The following is a 21,530-nucleotide window of genomic DNA, read 5'->3' on the forward strand; positions in this document are numbered from 1 at the left end:
TAGTCTTCACTACTTGTGTAAGGGAAACATGTCTGAGTGCTGTAAAAGAGCTGTGCACTCATTAACATACCTTTTTTTTTCTTAACTCATCATAAGGGGATAATTTCACGAAAGGTTGTGCTAGGGTCAGATAAACAGAATGAGATACACGAGGAAAAGAAAAGTACACTGAGAGCGAGAGACATTACATATGTGTGTATGGCAGGAGGAACGAGGACTCTGTGGGCTATTTCTGTTAGGGACACTGAAGGGGTTAGACAAACAAAGTGTTCGAGGGGAAGATTGTGGCGAGATTCTCTGGAAGCTCTGTAGGGGGGAAAGATGGCACTCTACTGCTTTCTGGTTTCCAAAGAGATGGGAATACGACGCAAAAAAACTCATGGTGCTCCCTGGACCTCAACCCACTCTGCTGTGGGAGACCGTCTGTTTCTGCTAAGCTCCTCCAAAAAAGCCCACCAAGAGTGTCCTGCTTTTAAAGGGATAAGTCTGATGGTGATGGTATCAGTTTAGCCAACATGCCCTGAAGGTTTAGTCAGAGGATGTGGCGTGGCGAGAGGGTGAACCTGTTCGAAAAGCAGACACATTGAAGGTTTAAGGGAGAATATGGCCATAAAGCTGATAAAGATGTGACTGTAACATTAGATCTCTTGCGCAACCATCAGCATAACGGGATTCATTACGATTTAATTTCATATTTCCATATTGCTTCATTTGAAACTGCCATTAAATGAAATATTAAAAAAGATCTATTGAAACGGAGCAGACAACTATTCAAAGTTAGATAACGGCTGTTTGATGTTGCTCCAGTGAATTCTTAACTTAACACTGATATTTGTCTCGCCGTGTAAGTGAGAAACAATACTAGTGAGCAGTGGCTGATAAATGAAAGCAGAATGCGCGGCAGCTCTTGTGAGTGTGTGAGCTTGGCAGAGACACACTAAAGGGAAATTTTTCTGAAGGCTTGCAGATGGAGAACGGTGACATGGTGTGAACATGCGTCTCCAAAGTGTCGCTCGCTCACGCATCTCACCTGTCCGCCACGCTGCATCACAGAGAGCCATCAGATGTTCAACTTACCGCTACAGTAAGCATGAGATAAGAAAAGCCTGTCTGTTAGTGCTAACGGCACGCCGTACTTTTCAACACCGTTAGCTACGTTTAGGCAACGTTGGGCAACCTTTCGACGATGATTCATTATCATGTCTCGTGCAAAGTGGATTGCTTCAAATGCTATTGCGCAGAGGAATGGGTTTTTCACAATGCTAGCTGTCAGAATTATTTGGAATCAGGATGCGTCGACTTAAGATTCCTGCCTACATCCATTTACTTGTCGATGGTGCTGGTGTCTTACTGTGCTGAGCCTTGCAGGGTGTAAAAATAAACTTTATGGAAATAGACATGCATTGACATAGTGCCATGTTCAGACTGCGAGCAGCTTGTGTCTCATGAACATAATCCAGAAATGTCCTCCAAACTTTTTCCTCTTTCTAAAGTTCAAGTTGCTCCTCTTCATCCCCTCTTCCTCTTGTTTTGCACCACAATAGACTAAACTGGTCTTCTCGAAACTCGCTAGATACCCATGAAATGTGAGGATCAGAGAGGGAGAGATGAAGACAAAACCAGAGAAAACCAGATTTGACATTCTTTCCTGAATCCCCATCTCTATGTCTTATAGGAAATACCTGTTTCTGGCAGAGGAAGTGCTTCAGTGGCAAGATTACACCTCACCTGCACCCTGAGCCAGGAGAGGTGGCATTTGGGCGATCCGTCCCCAGTGAGGGGCTCGCAGGGGCTCAGCCACGGTTTAGCCACGCTGAGGGAGCGGGCTGAGGCCCCCGCACACAAAACCAGCGCTAAACCTGTGTCCTGAGGGGAACGCAGGCGCAACTTTTCACGCACGAGGCCTGCGTGGTGTCGAATGAATCTCTAAGCCTGCGGTACTAAATCACGAGCTGATATTGTTTTTCTTATTTTGTTATCTGTAATATGTCAAATCTGTCACAATGCCCAGAGTCTGTTCACAACATCACATCTTTTCCATAACGTCTCGAGTGAGAATCCCCCGGGAAAAGTTTGCTGAATCGTAAAAAGGATATTATGCGCTTTGGAGAGAATGAAGGGACATGTGATGGAAGCCAAATGCAGACTGATACGAGCACCTTTAGCAATACAACAACATAAAGAAAACTTGTTTAAAGGGATAGTTCACCTAAAAAATGAAAGTACTGTCATCATTTACTCACCCTCATGTCGTTCCAAACCTGTATGACTGTCTTTCTTCTGTGGAACAAAGAAGAACTGTTTTTGTCCTTACAATGAAAGCCAAAATCCAAAAAGAACAATGAAACCCATTGATTTTTATTCAAAATATAAGGGTGAGTAAATGATGACAGAATATTTCTTTTTTCAGCGAACTATCCCTGAAAAATCATTTTGCATCATTACTGAATTGTACGGTTCTCATTCTTACAGTTTATCAGTTTGAAAATCTGATTAAAAAAGAAAATAAAACAGAAAAGATAAAGAAGGAAAAACAAGTTCTTTCATAAAATATAGGGGTGTAACGATACCCTCATGTCACGATTCGATACATGTCACGATACTGAACTCATTATATGATATTATTGCGATACTCCAAGACATGATAAAAGGTTACATTTTTTTACTGTTGAATAAAATGCTACATTTGATATTAAATTGTGGGTGTAAATGAATAGGCTTGGACTTGGTGCTGGTAACCCAATGCACAATGAACTACACACAATAAATATTGTCACTATCCATGATACATATTGTTGAATTTTTTATTGCAACATTGTTACACCCCTTATAAAATATGATGAAAAGAAAAAAATCCAATGACCTTGTAAAAAAAATTAAAAATTAAAAAAAACGAAGTCTAAATGATCTTGAAAGTGTGAGGTTAATGATGCCCATGTGTTCCCTTATGTTTGGTAGAGAGCAGGAAAATCACAGATGTAAGGTTTTGCACTATTCTTTAGTTCCTCTACCGTGAATTAAGAGTGTTTGCTAGTTTGTAAACAAACTGTGCTAACAGCTCTTTTCACATGAAAGTTAAACTCAAATAACATATGTTCTTAACAAAAACAATAGGTGTTAACCATCTAAATTGCAATTGGGGTAGATCTTACACAAACAAACACCAAGCTTTGTTTCCAAGACAACTATAACAATGCTCGATGCTGCCACTTCTTAAAGCGCCGTTGCCGAGACTGTGGGAGTCTGAGAGCAAATGCCTTCCTTTGTGGCAGGCTGCATTCGGTCATACCAAAAAAAATAAAAATAAAAATAAAAAAATAAATATACATGTACTGATGGCTAATCAAAGTATTTCCCTATGTAGTATGAACAATTGAACTTTCACTTTGCTTAGTGTTATTTTCTTCTCCCTTTTTTAATCTCTCTAGTTCTCTCTCTCTTTCTTGTTGTATTCCCGAGCAGCAAAATGAATTCAACTCCAAACCTAATTAATCCACAAAGGTTTCATGTCTTAATCCCCAAAGTCAAGGGGGTTATTGTCCTCACAAATGAGGTCAATGTTTCTCCCAGTGGAAATACAGGAACAGCAGTGAGACTGATAGAGACAGAGGGAAAGAGAATAAGAGTGAGGAAGCGAGAGAATTCTCTCGGAAACTTACAGTAGGAGTTCTGAAGAGGGTGACGAGGGTTATGCAAATAGGGTTAGAGGTGCTGGATTTTATTTTTAATCATTTCGGTTTGGCCCGTAAACTGCCCAAGAAGAAGGATAATGATAAAGATTTTATACTAAAACGTTTCGAACAAACCGTTGTTTCCATATGCCGTTTCAAACAGATACCATAAACGTTGTGATTACAAAATTAGCATTAGCGACTTAGATCAATTAGAAATTTGAACTTTAGTCTCTAATGCAAATACTTAGAGACGGACATGCAAAACACCAAAATGAAGAGTGCATGACCTCCTCTTTTAAGGGAAACATGAAGACCAGTGAGGATCCCAAAACATCTGTTACTGTATCTGATGCTACATATGATACAGTAAAGAAAGAGGCTAAGAATAAAAAGACAAAAACTGAAACATATCGTAAAGGCACAGTTTTAAATTGGCGGGAAAAAAAAGAAAAAGGACCACCACACGCAGAACAAAGAGCTGCTTCTTCTACCCACACTGGTTGCAGTGAAGAGGGGGCTCTGTATGAACCCAACATACAACACAGGCTCATTAGCAGGAGCTCCGCTGTTTATGATTACCCATAATTACCAGCACTCGAACGAGACCTAAGAAAAAAAAAAAAAAAAAGGAAGGAAGAGAGAAAAAAAATAAAAAAACGAAAGAGAGAAAAACAATGTGACTGTAGCCTTGTTACAGGCATTTTCATTTCAAAGTTCTTTTAAGCTGAAGAAATGAAAGCGGTTTACATTGTCATCCCTACCGCTGTGCTTGACACTTTAGTTTAAACTGACAGTGGGAATTAAAATCTGTAAATGGCTTTTATTTTTGATGCACAATGTATGAATCAGCTGTCAAACTCAGTGTTTGTTGATTTTTATCGGGAGGGTTATTACATTTTGAGAATGTGACAATTAAAAAGCCCTCGATCATTCCATAACTTTGCCTCAGGGTGCTAATCTACAGAGTAGGAGTAGGGAGAGAAGGAGGCACATATGCTGGAGTGTAAAAACGGATTCCCAATCAATCGCCAAAAACCAAACAGGCCTTTAAAAACAAACATTGGTCATACATATTAGATTGGAAATGGAAGCGAAAGAATTTGATCGTAGATGTGTTGGAATGCAGCAGCCATAAGAGTAGAGTCACGGCTGAATGTGGTTATGATGGGTGTCAGGGTTAACCTCAGGCCGCTGGAGCGCTGCAGGATTGGACATAACTGGATAATGGCACGGGATACAACAGATCAAGATGCTTGTGCACTAAATTGAGTGTGTTTTCACAGACAGGTCAAACGCTGGAACCTGCTGCCACCACTGCTGTTCTGATATCTGTTTCTCCTCTCCGATTGCAGAGGATATACAGAGGAGAAGAAAGATTTAAAGGGGAAAAAGGCACAATTGTTTATTGATTTTATAATAGGCTTAATGGCAGAGAAATAAAGCGGAGGTCAGTGAGAGAGCTCAAATGTGAGGAAATGACACGACAAACACCGGCCTACCGGAGCTGACAACAGTTCTGTTCAAAACATTCTTTCTTTCTCTCTCCTGTTCTTTTCCTTCCTTATTTACTCTCTTTCTTTTTCTAGTTTATTCTTTCTCATTCCCTTTCTTATTTTTTTCTTGTTGATTTTTCATTCTCATGTATTCTTTTCCATCATATTTCTTCATTCCTTCCTTCCTCATTATTTTCCTTTCCTTTTTCCTTCTGTCCTCATTCCTTTCCTTCCTTCCTTCCTCATTTATTTGTAATTTTCTTCCTTCCTTTTCCATTTGAATTCCTTCCTTTTAATTTAGTTATTTTCCCCCCTTCATATTGTCCTTCCTTCCTTCCTTACTTTGTTTTTATTTCTTTGTTCTTCACTTTTTCCTTCCATCCTCACTTTCTTTTTCTCATTTCTCATTCATTTTCTTTATTTCCTTCTTTCTTTTTTTTCTACTTCATTTATTTCTTGCTTTCTTGTCGTTTCCTTCATACCTTCCCTCGCAGTTATGTTCATCAATCCTGCACTCTTTTAACAGCTTTAGGAATGATCCCTATAGACATTTAAGGCACTTTAAGAACAATATCATATGTCTGGGCTGTTTGCACAGCGAGACATAAAAGGAAACCTGATCGTATTTTCCAGTGTGTGAGCTATAATTTTACAGTTTGTAGCTGTATGTATCAGTGTCAAAACATTAAATGTGAGTTTGAGTTGTTCTGTGTGGCAAAAGTCAAGGCAGAAGCAGGTAAACAAAGATAAGATCTAAACTCTATATCAATAAATCACCTACACCTCAATCACAAGTGATTGTGTAAAATGGGAAGGATTCTAAAGACAGGGTCATTTCAGGAACTCAAGTGCCCTGTAATGTTAGGGCACAACAAAGCCCTGATCAGATTCTCCTATGATGGAGGAGCAGCGTGATGCTGTGTGTGTGTGTGTGTGTATATAAGTGTGTGTGTTAGAGTGTAGATCAATGTGTATGCGTATGGCCTGATATATGGATGATAACACTAATTAGCTCATTTTGTTTGGGGCACAACACTCATTAAAAACCCAGTGGGACCATTAACGTTACCGTCCCTCCAAAATGCTGCAACCGCCATATTAATCTCCCCAGCTCTCACTCCTAATGGCGACCGCTTCAGGTTGGATTGCGGAGTAAAATAAATAAGCGAAATAAAGAAATATTTGCGAGTGCACATTTCTTGCATTTCTCTTTTCTTCTGCAAGAGACACCCCCCCTCCTTTCCCATCAATTAATATCCATTAATAGTGAAATTCACAAAACACGTTCTCTCCCAGCACCAATTACTCTATGTACCTTCTGCTCAGGGCTAAACTCCGAAACGGTGTACGCATAAGGATGCGGGATTCACCCGTTCCGCTTTTGACAGTGTTTTGAGCCTTATGCGGTAATGTACCCATAATTCCAGTGCTTCGCCGCAGCTTGCGCTGCCATAAGGCACCACTTACGGCGAGACAGCGGAGTCTGATATCTCAGGCCTGTTAGGATTAGGAGAGTAGACGTAGCATCCTGCTAATAGACCGAACGCGGAAGCCGAACTCTCGAGGGTCGGTCACGCGGAATCTTTAATGTGTCTGCTTTTCGCACCATTTTTCAAACACCACAACCTGTTCAGGGGATTTTCGTTCAGCTGCGCTTTACACGAGACCCGCGATGCGAGCTATCAAAAATCAAGTCACAGTGCATGGCAAGCATCCATTCTTAAAAGCCTTCCAGAAACGTACTCTCCCCTTCCGGCCAGCAAAGAGAAAGTGGCAGTTTGCGCTAACCAAGAGCCCGCTCCTCGACCGAGTCGGGCCTGGATGGTGGAGGGTGCAAAGGCTAATATTCTCCATCTCCAAGCTGGATATTAGGAGTGTTGATGAGATCTATGAGTTTGCCATTTGCCCGTGGAGCGGCGAGGCTGCGGCAGAGCCGGGTACCATATGGCTGGTGAGAGATTTCCTCCCTCTTTTCCCCCTCTCTGCGCCTGACAGCTGGATGCCTGCTAACAGGGGACGAGGAGCTTGGCAGCTGCAAGCTGAGAGCAATGCTTTGAAGCCGTGCCGCGCAACTAACGCAAACTTTCTACAGGTAGGTGAGGGGAGGATAAGACGTATAGACGGCGAATGTGAGAAAGGGGCAAGAGGGAGATAGTGTGCCAAGAGAACGGGGAGGAGTGAAAATGCTTCTGGGAGCACATTAAAACGTACAGCTGGCAAGTACAAAAGTGAGAGAGCTTTTTTTTATTATTTTTCTCTTTTTTTCTTTTGAGTCAAAGGGGCTTTCATCATCTGAAAAAAGCTTCCTTTGGAAACAATGATGCAGGTATGAGGATGTTTTGAAGAGAATGAATAAAACACTTCATCTCCTCTTTTGCTGTTTTAATCAATGCAGAATAAAAGGCAGCTGGTAGTACATCAAATTTCACAAGATAGAGAAGCTCTACGTAGAAATCTGAATTGCTAGATTAAAGAGCAAATGCAATGATGTCGTGTTTTTTTTTGTGTGTTTTTTCAGGGGTTGAGGGGTTGGGGATGATTTAAGTGTCTCTGCGTGGAAGGAAATGGATAGTTCCACTATGCTGATGAGTCAAATGTCCCTCCTTTGAGGGAGCTTGTCAGCCCTCTCCTGTGAGAATGGAGAGGGGTAAAGCATAGACATACTCCAGTGAAGATGCCACAGTGCCCTCCACTCCAGATCAAATAACTCACCTCTTATTAATCACGAACCGCTCACTCTAAACAGGAGGTAGTCATCTTCAAAGTGCCACTTACTGTCACTGTCAGTGGTCACAAAACAATGTGGTTGCCCGCTTTAGTTTGTGAGAAACTAACTACACTAGAGCATTACTTATCTAAAAATGTGGCATGAAATCTGCAAAAAACAGGGGGAAAAAGTACTTTTCTTTACAACAGGACAGCACAGATTGGCTGCTGTCATGTCGTCCAGGTGGTTGTGGCATATTGGTGATGGTGAAGGAGAGTCCCAAACCTGCGCTAAGAGCGCTAAACAGAAAATAAGTAATTTAGTCATTCATTCATACAGTCAGTTGCACATTCATTCAAACTTTATTTGGAAAATAAAGACAGGAGGAAAAAAAGAAAAAAAGAGAAAACATCTTACAATGTGCCTTTTGTGGTAACATCTAAATTAACTGGTTTTATTAAAGTAAAAAATATAATTTAATTTCATTAAACCTGACCATTATGTTTAACAAGCAAGCCATTTTAAGGGTTAGATCAAGTAAAAAAAAAAATTAAAAAAATTCTTTATTAGAGGTAATAACGGCACATTTAAAATTTTATTCATGATCATTTATCATGATTATTCAGGATAACAATTGTTAATTTGTCAGCTTGATGTAGTCAGTTTAAATATATTTTTTGATGAGCAGAGTTAATTTACATTACCACATGAAACATATTTTTTTTAGGTTACCTGAAAAAAAATTAAACTTTTTACAAAGTATGCAGAAACTTCACATACCACACACAACTGACTCCACTCACAACTGTTTTGTATTGTGTGTGATTCATCCATGTATGTGTTTCATTTATTTATTTATGTGTTTATTTTTAATTATTTTGCATTGTTTTTTAATTTTTCTATTGTTTTACTAATTTTAATTTTAATGTCATCAAAATATCATTACATAATCTTCCATTGAAAATGACAGAATCAACAAGTAATGGATAGAATCAAGTCACCACACTACATTAAAAAAAATCTATTATACTTGGATTTACATTACAGAACAGAAGAAAAATTATGCCACTACTTCCATTTCATTGCAACTTTACCATGCTGCTAAGCTATGCTAATGGTGCAATACTTTAAAAATCATAATAGGTAGTAGTGCGTAAAATAATATCAGTTTAATTACACTAAATTATTTCATTTATACTTTTAAGCATTGAATGAATTCTAAGTATAATCATAATAAATTATCTTGGGCAAATCATCTTGGACTTTGCTGCTTAGATTTGGCCAACTCGAGACATTTTATGACATATAATTTAATGCCCAGATTTTAGAACTTAGCATTTATGTCAGTAGTTTACTTGCTTTAACTTCATCATCAAAACATGCATTCAACTAAATTGGTATAATTTAATAACCTGGCGAAAGAAAACATAAACAGTATAATGCATTCTGCACACGTCCTAATAGAATCTGAACACACGAGAACAAAACTTTTTAAGCGAGTGAAAGAAAGAGCGAGAATGAATATGCTGAAGTTACATGCCATTAGAATAAATATGTGTTATTTATACAAAAGTATGATGTCAGCTAATGTATATTTCCCTCCATTTTTCAGTCCTCCCATGTTCCCATCCCTTGTTCTCGCATTTCTTTCACATGCACTCTCTACACCCTTTGGCCGCCATCATTATTTTAGACATTCATGAGCTTTCCTTCCTCCTAACACATACAGTGTTTTTACTCATTTAGAACTGCATTCATTTTCACCCCTGCCTCACTTCCACCATGTGTTCATCTCTCCCTCATTGTAGTTACTCTACAGCAGACAGGATGGCTTCGCTGGGGCTGCTCTCTCTTGCCCCTGCCTGCCAGTACAGGGGTCTGTTGGGGGAGCGGTTTGCCCAACCAGAGCAGTATGTCATTCTGGATCTTTATTTCCCCGAGTTGCATTACCATCCAAATCTTTTGCCTTCATAATCTCAGCGTTCGGCGTTCGGCTCCAAGAAGCGTATGACTGATTTTTTAATTCCCTCCAAGTGGCGTGTTTCTTTCCTTCTGTTTCTCCATCCCCTCGCTCACTTGTTCTTTATCCCCCGTTTCTTCCTCTCTAATTTCATCGCGCGGCGGAGCTGTCTTTTTCAATCTTTCTCTTTAGGCTTTATTAGTGTGATCTGACCATCATTTGCTCGTCTCCTAACCATCCCTGCGTTTCATCGCGGCCACACCTTTTCTTTAGCATGCTACCTCTCTCTTTCTCTCATGCCAGCCCTCCCTCCATCTCTCTCTCCTTCTCTCTCTCTCTAGGCCCCCTGTTGCTGCCTGCTACCAGAGCCGTGGTGTGGAGTTTGGCTGAAGCCGAGAGGAGCAGCTGGGCCAGGCTAACAGGGAATGATAATGACCTCAGAAATCTGCTCCTCGCTCCACAACAATAGGGTGCTCAGTCTAGTGGAAAATTGTGTTCATCAGCTAGCTCTGCTCACTTACTAATTGACATTGCCAAATATTTTAAGAACAATTGGAATGCACAGGCACAAAAAAAGAGGACAGAAAAAAATAGAAAATGAAGATCTTAATCCGTGGACTTTTTTTGCCCAGTTTTTTTTTTTTTTTTTACCCTTCTTTTGCCTTTGATTAGAAGATAACTATCGCTAAAATGAAGATGGGGGGGGGGGGGGGGGGGAAGAAGAGGCAAACTTTTCATGTCATTATCTGCCTCATGTCAGTGCCGTGATGTTGACACAAAGGCTTTTTTATGTGGCCTGTCAATGGGGTTAGGAGGGGGAGAGGGAAAGAAGAGGGGAGAGATACTCATCAGTGCATGATGAATGCCCGTAAAGCCCCCCCACCCCGTCACATCATGGCTGGTGGGGGGGGGGGGGTGGGGGGGTGGGGGGGGGGGGGGACGACGACTTTGACACATGTGTCTTTCTCTCTAAATACTGCTTTTAATCTACATAATGTTCTTGCTTTACACCTCCATAACTTGTGTTTACGCAACTGTGCGAGAGAAAGACGGGTAAACAAGAGAGAGCGAGACAGCGAGAAGAGGAGGCAAATGGAGAAGGAGGATTCTTCTGTCATGGTATCATATGGCTGGTCCTCCATATTTAATGAGACAAAGGTCAATGTATTCGCTTGCTCTTTCACACGGGAGGCACCCCAATCATGCCAAAGTTAACTTGTTCAAACAAAGCGCCCTCCCACCCAGATATGCCATTTGTATGCACTGGTTTGAGAGAGAGAAAGAGAGAGAGAGGTGGTTTCATTCCAGAGGAATTCGGCTCTGACAGAGTAAGACAGCTGTCGACCTCCGCTCACAAAAAAAAAAAAGCATCACCATCAACCCTTCAGCAAATAAACTTTTTGTTTTATCCTAAGAATGTAATAGTCAATAATGACACTTTGCATATACTTTAGCGCAAACTAATTCAAAACTATTTGATTAAAGGAAAATGAAAAGCATTTTTTTCTTCCTGAGCAACCTGATGATATTTTCACATGCCTCAGTCAAGATGGTTTTTTTTTGTGTGTTTTTTTTACATTTAATAGCATACAAGAAGTACATTTAATAGCATACAAGACCCCATTATCTCACTTAAAGTGATGACACCTTTCCAGTCGGCTGAAAGACGTCATATTGATGCATTTAAAATATTAATATTCAAACTCTCTGCCTCCCCCAGTACGACAGCCTTCTGTTGGGGAAAGATAAATATTATGTTTTAATTATAAAAACATAAAAAAGAAAATGAAGAGACTGATGAAAAAGCACGGCCCTGCCAAGGAGGCTTGTATGCAAAGGTAAGCAATGTTTTGGCAAAGACACGGAATTAAAATCTGGTATACTGCATGCAGCTTACTCTCTCTCTCTCTCTCTCTCTCTCTCTCTCTCTCTCTCTCTCTCTCTCTCTCTCTCTCTCTCTCTCTCTCTCTCTCTCTCTCTCGCTCCTTTTCTTTTTCTCTTTCTCCGAGCAGTACATAGCTCGCCGTTGTCTCCATAACCAAGCAGGGAATCCTAACAGGATCATTAAGACATAAAACAGACTGATAAATGTTTCATAAGGACTGCCCGTTGATAGCCTCACAGGGGTACGGTGAGCACAGAGAGACGACACTCACGGAAGCTCTTTCATATACACTTTGGAATACAATTGGAATTTTAAATATAGTAAAAAGAAAAAAGCTTTGCTAATTCCCACTATGGGTAATATTTACAAATTGACAGAAAGGGAGGGAAAAAGCGAGAGAAGGCGAGCGAGAGTATAACAAGGGAAAGAGAGAAAAAGTGAGCATGCGAAACAGAGAAATCAAATGAGCTGCTGCTAAGGGGAAATAAATTGCCCTTTTATTGTTCAAGCGTGCACAAAAATACTAAGTCTACATTTATCTAAGACACGTCAATCAACAGAGCACACTGACAATTAACACGTTGAATATAACTTTTATCATTTAAAGACACCAGAGTCCTGACCCACTGTACTTAAATAAAGCAGTATAATAATTTTCTCACACACCGTGACATTTTTTTTTTTTTACATTATTACACTTCAAAAAAAGGTGACAGATAGGGAGAGGGAGCACTGAGCTGCAGAAACTGCATAGGAAGACTGAATGAAACATTTAGATAAAATAGGAGAAGTGTGGAAAAAAAGTGAGAGTGATGCATGCTGGATGAGAGGGCAGAGGGCGCGAACTATAATGAAGGTGAATGATAGGAATAAACATTGACATAATTCTTCCAAGGTCTACAGTTCCTAATTAGCACATGAGAGAGAGAAATGTAGTCTGTCCTCGTTTTAAAGATTTGGAAGAGCAAAAGAGAAAATTAAAGAAAGAGAAAGAGAGAGGAGGAGGAGGAGGAGGAGGAGAGAGAATATGACAGAGATGCCGTTAATGATAAGTAATACGTCTTTTGTCTCCCAAAAGCTATTCCATGCAATTTTTGGGCTCGGATCAACAGACTTTTTTAACAGACTTTATAAGATGTGCGGACATTCAGAAGCACAATCGCATCGCAATCGGCCTAATGAGTTCTTGACCACTCAAACAGTTTTACAAAAACAACTAAATTTGACTGAGCATGGGTAACAATTTTTTCTTCTCTAAATTTGCATACTGTATGTATTTAACAAGTAAAGCAATAAACATCTGCATGAAACTGATGCCATAGGTCAGAAAGGATGAACAGGTTTGCTTCTCTGTGGATAGTCCTGCATTTTGCATAGCAGTTTGGGTTATTTCGACTTTAATTACACCACAATTACATTGTACAGCAAGTCTGCATATGTAATTACTCCAATTTGTAATTGTGTAATTAGATGAATATCCATGCTTTATAACCTAAGGCATCCATTGGCAAATCCAATTTCAATTTGTATGGAGCAAGTGTTTCACCCAAAACGGCGGCAAGCCGTAAAGACCTGGGGATATACTGATAATCCTTGCCATGTTAAAATACTCTTCCTCTTAACAATATTTAGACATGGGGGATTCTCAACTGGAGGAAAAAGACAAGGCAGGTTGTGAAGCCTTAAGCAACGGAGATCAGGCAGTAGAAAAAGGATGCTTTTTCACTTGGTTTTCTCAAGTTAGTCGTACAAGAAACGCGTATAAGGATGTCTTGAATCAAACACAAGGGAGGAGTCTGATCCTAATAAGCATTTCATGGGTGTCACACAAGAAATATTCATGTGTACTGAATATAAATATACACTGTAAAAGAGCAAAGATTATTGATGTTTTTTTGTGGGTTTTTTACAAGAATACTATTTAAGTGCTTTCAAAATTTCACGTTTAATTCAATGTTTTACATGCTCTTTCTTTGCAGTTATTTGTGAATCTACTAAAAAAGTTGTTGTGTGTATGTATGTATGTATGTATGTATGTATATGTATGTATATGTATGTATATATATATATATATATATATATATATATAAATACACTTAACATTGATCAGCATGTGTGTGTATATATAATGTTGTGTTTTTCCATTTACTGTTTCTGTTAAAGACTTCCTCCCTCTCTCTCTCTCTCTCTCTCTCTCTCTCTCTCTCTCTCTCTCAGCTGTCACTCAAAATCACACAATAATGAATTCAGAAACACTATCAGGAATGAGCCCCCCTTGTTTATGAAGCCCAATTCAGACTGCGGAATCTGAAATAACAATAGATCCCCTCCTCAGCCAAGCCAATCTTGTAATGGTAATAAGAAATAAAAGAGAATGGGGGAAAATGTAATAAACTAAAAAAGAGAGAAGGAAAGAGGTGGAAGAGATGTACAGAGGCTGGAAATTCTATTGCACAAGAAGCATATTTAAGGTTGATTATTGAGAGGAGAGGAAAAAGGCCTTTAGAGGACATTTCTGAGGCAACTTTTTTTCCCCATTTTATCTGTCTCTCTCTGTGTTTAAACAAGTGCAGTGTCAAAGACAAAAGCGATTGTGTCGACCTTCTTTCACAGTTGAGATGTTATTGTTGATTACTGTAATTCAAGTTTAACTCAAAATTGCAGTGGGTAGGTGGTTTAGAGGTTGGGTGAGCTTGCTGAAAGAAGACAGCAGATGAATCTGCCGTATGTTAAAGAGAGGGTAAAGAAAAAAAGCAAATAAAATCGACACATTATAAAGGAAGTCTGTTCTCTTTGGGTTAGAGGAACGTGCGAGATATTAAAAGTAAAACAGAGGTATGACATGCCACATCCTGTTGCATACTACATAAACATACACCCTTCCTCCCCCCCAAAAAATAAAACACACACGCACACACGTATACATATACACTATAAAACCAGGCCATGACATAAACCAGGCCTTCCTATTCAAAACTCAAAAATTAAATACAAATGAAATCATCTTGATGAGAGAAGAAATACTTTTCTCCACCTTATACAAATGCTGGGCTAATAAAGAAACACGGCATTAAACATTAAAGCACTGTTAGGCAAACAAACAGCGCAACACTTCCTTCCCTGTACATCACACCTTTAGCTTGTAAGGGTTTGGTGAGCACATGTTTTGCGCCATGGCCTGAAAGCACAGCCCCTTGTGTATGCATACTTTTAAATAAGTATGTCAGAGAATCTGCCAAACTGCCACTTACTATGGCATAATAATTCCCCAATAAACACACATCTCCCTGTGCTTGCAAGCAAAGAAACCTGAAGGTCAATCTCAAGACAAGAGGGGGGGCTGGCATTATGCCCGCTGCACAGTGAGAGCTCCCTGCCTGCTCCAACTGAGCTGGGCAGCGATGTGGGATTTCAGCTGGTGATCACACTCTACCTTGACACTAACTCACACGCAGGGTGAATAGAAAGATGGGGAGGGAGCAGGTATAAGAAAATATATATCTAAATTGATGGATAAATAAAGTTAGATAAAGCAAAAATAACAATGCATTAAATGAATGCATACAACAGAACTTACTAAAAGTGTTATGTTGTGCTAGTGAGCCTTACTAGTTAAATTATGAGAAAAGTGGGTAACGTTATTTTGATGGTCCACTTTTACATTCTACTAACAATGAGTAACTTTGCAACTACATGTCAACTGCCAGTCATTAGAGTACAAGTAGACTGTCTGCTCAATATCTGCTAACACTTTAGTTTGATGGTCCCTCAACAGACATTCTTACTACAAGTAATTTTGTAACTTTAAAAAAGTACATCAACTCATTCTATTAACCCTAACCTTACAGTCTACTCTAATAAGAGTTAGTTGACATGTATTTGCAAATGAATACATGAGTTAGACATGTAGTTGCAAAGTTACTTATAGATAGAATGTCTAAAGTGGACTATCGTAACAAACCGTAACCAAAAAGTGACATCAAAACAACCATTTATAGACTAGAAAACTGTGCAAACAAGAATGTAACCTACAGAGCTACAGAGCTTCAAGCTACAAAGTTCAGATGCCGTAAACAGATTATAGGTGCACCAATCACTTGGGGGTGGGTGGAGGGGGGGGGAGGCACAAGAAAAGTCAGATTCAAGAATCATGTGAGAGGATGTTTGGAATTTGCCAAAAACATAGGGTTTTTAAGCTAAAAATTCAAAAGAATAATGTTTGTCGCACAAATGTAATACTGCCCACACCTCAAAAACACCATACCTACGGTGAAATATGGTAGCGTTAGCATCATGCTGTGAAACTGCTGTGGGCATTGAGTGTTTTGTTAAAATGGGGGGTTGGGGTGTTAGTCTTTCAAACAAGATGAAATAATACAAAACATTAGGCCACATGGGGACCTACAGAGTATACAGCAAAAGAGCATGCAAATGGTAAAATGGTAAGATAGAGAGAGAGAGGAAATATTAAGTAATGGTGACATTGGCAAAACATCACATAACCAATTTCTCAGATTTGTGTTTATTAAAACTGGTCTACTTATGTACAATAAAAGCTATGAGAGTGCCAAAGAATCAATAAATAAATTGTATTTTCATTCTCTGTCCCATGATTCAGTTAGTGCTTAAATTTTTTTTTTATTATTAAACACTAATCACTTTAATTCCAAATACCCTGCCAATCTAACAAAAGCTTGAGAATAGTTTATAAAAGGCCATGAGCTAAATCTCAAAGTAATAGTAAGAGAGATGCTAAAGAAAGAAAACTTCCTGCATTAAAATTCACTAGATAATTACTTCCGTAACATACCCTCCTTTCTGTTGACGAGTGTTTAGGTTTAATAGTCTCTGTAAAGAAAATAGGTTTTATCTTCTTCTCATTTTCATTAATTCCTAATTGGGGTGGGGGTTGTCTGTTATTATTCCTTAGATTAAAATAAACATAGCCCATTGCATGTTCAAACTCATCTCACTACATGAGGGTGATAAGGACTGGGAATAAATAAACAATTTCTTCTTTGCTGTTGAAATTAAGTTGCTTAGAGCCTTAAGCTTAGCCACTTTTTTTTCTTTTTTTGATGACTTAAAAGCACATTTTACCCAGCAAATGAAGTTCATTTTTTTGACCTGCTTTATATGTATATCTTTAATTAGTGTCTTGTTTAGCTTAAGCTAACTGATTATCACATAGACGTGACCTAATTAACAGCCAGGCTGCTTAACAGTGGTGTACCACCCCAAGGAATGAGAAAGTTACCTTTAAAACTTCTGTAATCATTAGCTGCAGCTTCACTTAATCCCACTAAACATACATTTTATCTCAAAAGCTCAGAGTTCCTCAGATGAGGCGGGTTTGCTGTCCCTCTCCCGTGCAGCAGGATGTTTTAATCACTCGTAACATGTCCGTACATCCACATAGGTTTTCTATTGTGAGAATAGAATACGGATTTTATTTTCATAGTTAACTTTATATTTAATGGATAAATTAATTGATGCCAAAGGATAGCCAAAGTACGGAAACCTCATTAATGAATTTGTTTAAGAAGACAGTAAATAAAGATACTAACTCATTCTAAGGGTGTTTGATGGATATTTGAACAGTAACATTAATTGTCAGACTTATGCATTGAATGTGCAGCTCAGATTTATGCTGGCATTGCCACATTGCTAGCTGATTTGATCACCTACCCACAGCCTATCAAAATCACAATCACCCATTTTCTATTAACTGAAATAACTGCAAAAGCACAAATGCATTCACTTCCCTTTCATTGGTTTCATTGGTGGCTTCACAGCATTAGCTGTTTATTGCTAACTATTGCTAAAGTCGACTAATATCTAAGCTTTAAAGGCCTATTGTCACATATCCTATGTGACAATAACTTGATACTGCCATCTCACCAATTGGCATCCCAAGGTTTCTTTCTCAGTTGTTCCATCCCACTGTGAAATTGCTCTCTTAGGGTTATAATTGTACTACTTTGTAAAATTCCATTACATAATTGCTATTTAAATGTATTGATTTAACAGAACTGAATCATGTGCACATCACACAATTTTGTTCCTGTAACGCCAGACTGAAAAGCAAATTTAAGGTACAGTATTTATGGTATTAAAGCATTTAAAATTATTCTTAACCCTTTCGCACGTACGATCACACCGGTGTGATCAGTCTAGGCTGGTCCCTGGAGCATACGATCACACCGGTGTGATTAGAACGGTCAGTGCATGACGTGATCAACTGCTAAATTCAAATGTGCTTTCGTGCGTTGGCTGGCGCTGAGCCAGAGACAGGCGCGCTCAGAGCTGTCATATATCACAACTTTTCAGTGTTTTCAACCACATAATGTTTATTTTAGGTTTCAGACATATAAGTACTTAAAAACAATACATTTAGAGTTTGTAAAATACACACTGATGTCAAAGGAAGAGGCAATAATAATCCTTTCCATTATAATTAGTTTTATTCATATCAGATACACATTGTTTAAGTAACTTTAAAGTTTACTCTATTCTTCTCCCAGTTCACCTGCCACTTACTTTTATGTATTTCGGGAGAAGTGGATGAATTCACGTGTTGTAAATCCAACAGATCCGATTCTCTGAACTGCTTCTGCGGCACAAACTAAGATGGCGGCGCCCATCACGCATACAGCTCAACTAACGCGATCGTTATAAAGGTGTTTAAACAACAAAACACTTCCACTTGCATATATTTGACAATCGGAATATCAGATATTTCATGCCATATCAAACAAATTTGTGAATATTTTGAATAAAAAAGGAAAAATGACATAAAAGCAGATCATCATTCATTCAGCTCTGCTGTTGCTGCGGTGTGTCACGTGACAAGCAATGACGCGTCATCATGGAAACCATAAAGTGACACATTCTAAATAACGGTCGCCTTGAAAAACTCACACTGGGGGGTCAGACAGAATATTTTAAACTTATGTGTGAAAGGGTTAATGCTGTGGGCTTTCTTAAACCATCTTAAAACTTTCTTACCTGAAGATGGAGAAGAAGGGTGGGGACTGTCATCCTGAACACTGCCTGTTTGGGAGTGTCCACCTCCTGCACCACTTTCCTCTGTCACATTGGAGGATCCTGGAGTGGTGGATCGGCTGATGGACTGAGATTCAGGGTCGCTAGCTGAGCCACGCCTTTCGTCCAGACCATGCTGGGAGCTCTCCTCTAGGGTTCGACGTTCCTTGTTGTGCACCCGGGAGTGGACCACCATCTGGTGGTAGGTTCTAAAGACTCTGCCACAGTCAGGACACTCAGTTGCTTTCTCTTTCAGGCCAGCCAGGCTGTACTCAAGACCTTGGCCAAGGCCCAGACCCCCATGGTGAGGCAAGAACTCACGGTGGCTATCAAAGCTTACACCCTCATCTTTCAAGGACATCATGCCTCCACTTGTCTTCACTCCATGAAGGAGATCAGGATGTTGCTTCTGCTTGGAACCATCACTAGAGCCTAAGGTTGGGTGCTCAAGCTTATCTTTCCCAAAGTGAACAATACCAGCAGCACTGGCAAGTTCATCTTCTTGTCCGTGCCCCCCATGATGCTGCTCTTTTGGCATGAAGGAGCGTTCCATAGCCATTCCACGCGCCATGATTTGCCAGGCTTGATAGCTGTTCAGGGGGTCCATCTCTGCCACCTTAGCTGCGGCTTGCAAGCGTTCCATGCAGCTTGACTTTAGAGGGGGCACAAGGTTCAGGCAACCCAAGAGTGAGCGCTTTTCATTTTCCCCTAAGCCGTGGCCCATGCTGGCCATTGGGCTCAGGAGCTTTCCAAGCATTTCCTTCTCCTTCATAGCTATACCAGCCTTGGCCAGCATCTGGTGCTGCTGTTCAGCCAGGCCTTGTTTGTCAGGTGTGAGGAAGCCACTTTGCAGACAAGAAATGTATCGTGAATACAGGTTAGCGTGGGCTTCTTGAGCCAGGCTGCTCATGCTGTTCACAGAGGGCCTATCTTCATCAGCTCCTCCACCAACAGGGGGCTTGTTCTTTATGGCAAGCTTGTTTAGATGCACCTTCATGTGATTCTTCAGGAACCAGGGCTCCTTGAAACGACGTCCACAGATCTGGCAGCAATGTTCAAAGGAGTCCTTGTGTTTCCGCATGTGGCCTTTCAGAAACCAAGCTTGGCTGAAGACCTGGCTACAAACCTCACAGCGAAATTCATTGGCGGGCTTCTCTCCACTGCCAGCTCCTGTACCCTGTCCCTGGGCTGATTCAGCTGTAATATGGGTTTTCTCCACATGGCTGATGAGATCCTCCTCCTGGGAAGCAGCAAATTCACATAGGGTACACTTGTAGGGCTTGTGAAGAATGCGAATGTGGCGCTCTAGTTCCTCACGCTTCTTGAATTTACCCTTGCAAAAGGTGCACCGGAATCCTTGGGCTGGGTTGAGGGCTTGCTCATCTTGCAGGTTGGTACCTATGGGCTTAGGTGAGGCAGATGGTTGGGTCAGTCCATCAGGTGAGCCCCCGATACTGGTTGGAGTGAGCAGGCCACAGGCAGAACCAGGCTGTTGCTGGTTGTGACTCTGGATACCCAATTGGGGTGGAAGAGGTTGAGGGGGCTGCAGCAAGCTGTTCCTCATTTGCTTATCACGTAAAATGGCCCTCTCTTCTAGTTCATGAAGAAGCCTGTTTTCCTCACGTACACGACCACGGCCCTTACCTAGATTTCCCAGTTTATGGGTGCGGAGGTGAATCTTCAGGTTACCCTTTTGAGCAGCTCGGTGGTCACAATAGGGGCATTTGAAGGGCTTCTCTCCAGTGTGTGTACGCATATGAAGAGACAGAATGCTGTTGAACCGGAAGCGCTTGCCACATAGTGGACATGGGTATTTACGGTTCTTGCGGGCATCATCTTCTATATCATTCATCTGGGACATGATTCCTAAGTTCTGCCCATTGAGAAATTGTTGCAAATCAACACGGCCATTGAGACCACTCAGGGCTCCCACATCCATGTCACGGTTAAGCTGGTTGGCCAGTAAGGCCATCTGACTGCTTATTGGCTGACTAGCTAAGGCAGCGTGGGTTTTCTCATCCAGCGGGGTGGCTGCCTTTTCCTCTGGGATCTGTTGGCGACTCTGTAGTTCAGGAAAGGCATGACCCAGCTGAGCAGTCAGCTGATGCAGTTTCTGACTGATTGGGTAGCGGCCATTAAGTACTGCGTTGCTGAGATGGGTGTCAGCATCCGAGACCACCGAGGATACACCAAGGCACAAACTAGAGTCCTCCATCCTAAAGGAGAAAAGACACATAACAGGTATTGAGTCCACTATTCAGAGGTATGCAGTAAAAAAAGGCACCACTAATACACTTGTTGTATTATCTCTGTGCACAACCAACAGAAAACACTGCACAACATATAATTGAAAGTAAAATGATAAGCGGAACATCATGTAAATAGTAACAAATAGTAACAAATATTAACAATAGAAGTAAAGGTACAATGCTTTGGACAGAACAGTTTGAGCACACTCTTAACTTTACCATTGTCTTAGAACTGTTCATGAAGAACACCCACTCTGCTCTCAGATTTCATGAAAAATAAAGACCTTTTCTCTTATACATTTTGAGATACTGTATAGTGTGGTGAAGATCATATTTCCGAGTTAAATAGCATCACAGCGTCAAGTCTGTCTTAGGCATTAGCGCAGATACAAAGGTGTTTTATTTTTTTGCTGAAATGGGTGTAGGTTTGGAAACAAAACTCTAGATATATTCTTTTGTGTGGATTTATATCTCAGATTATATACTGCATTGTCTGGCAAAGGATATCACACCATACG

At 40.3% G+C, this 21,530-nt stretch overlaps 1 protein-coding gene across 11 annotated transcripts in view; it reads right to left on the reverse strand.

Moving 5' to 3' along the window:
• znf536 (zinc finger protein 536) overlaps positions 1-21,530 on the reverse strand; it is a 183,642-nt gene that overhangs the window by 76,432 nt on the left and 85,680 nt on the right. For all 11 annotated transcript variants that reach the window (XR_014203712.1, XM_082161823.1, XM_082161820.1 and 8 more), the window contains one exon: positions 18,728-20,979. Coding sequence is in view for 10 of the 11 variants with exons in the window: in XM_082161823.1 (XP_082017949.1) it covers positions 18,728-20,978 (2,251 nt within the window). In the remaining variant the exon portion in view is untranslated. The remainder of the gene's footprint in view (positions 1-18,727; positions 20,980-21,530) is intronic.

This window comes from Leuciscus leuciscus (genome assembly GCF_965113295.1).
Source record: "Leuciscus leuciscus genome assembly, chromosome: 2".
NCBI classification, from domain to species: Eukaryota; Metazoa; Chordata; class Actinopteri; order Cypriniformes; family Leuciscidae; genus Leuciscus; species Leuciscus leuciscus.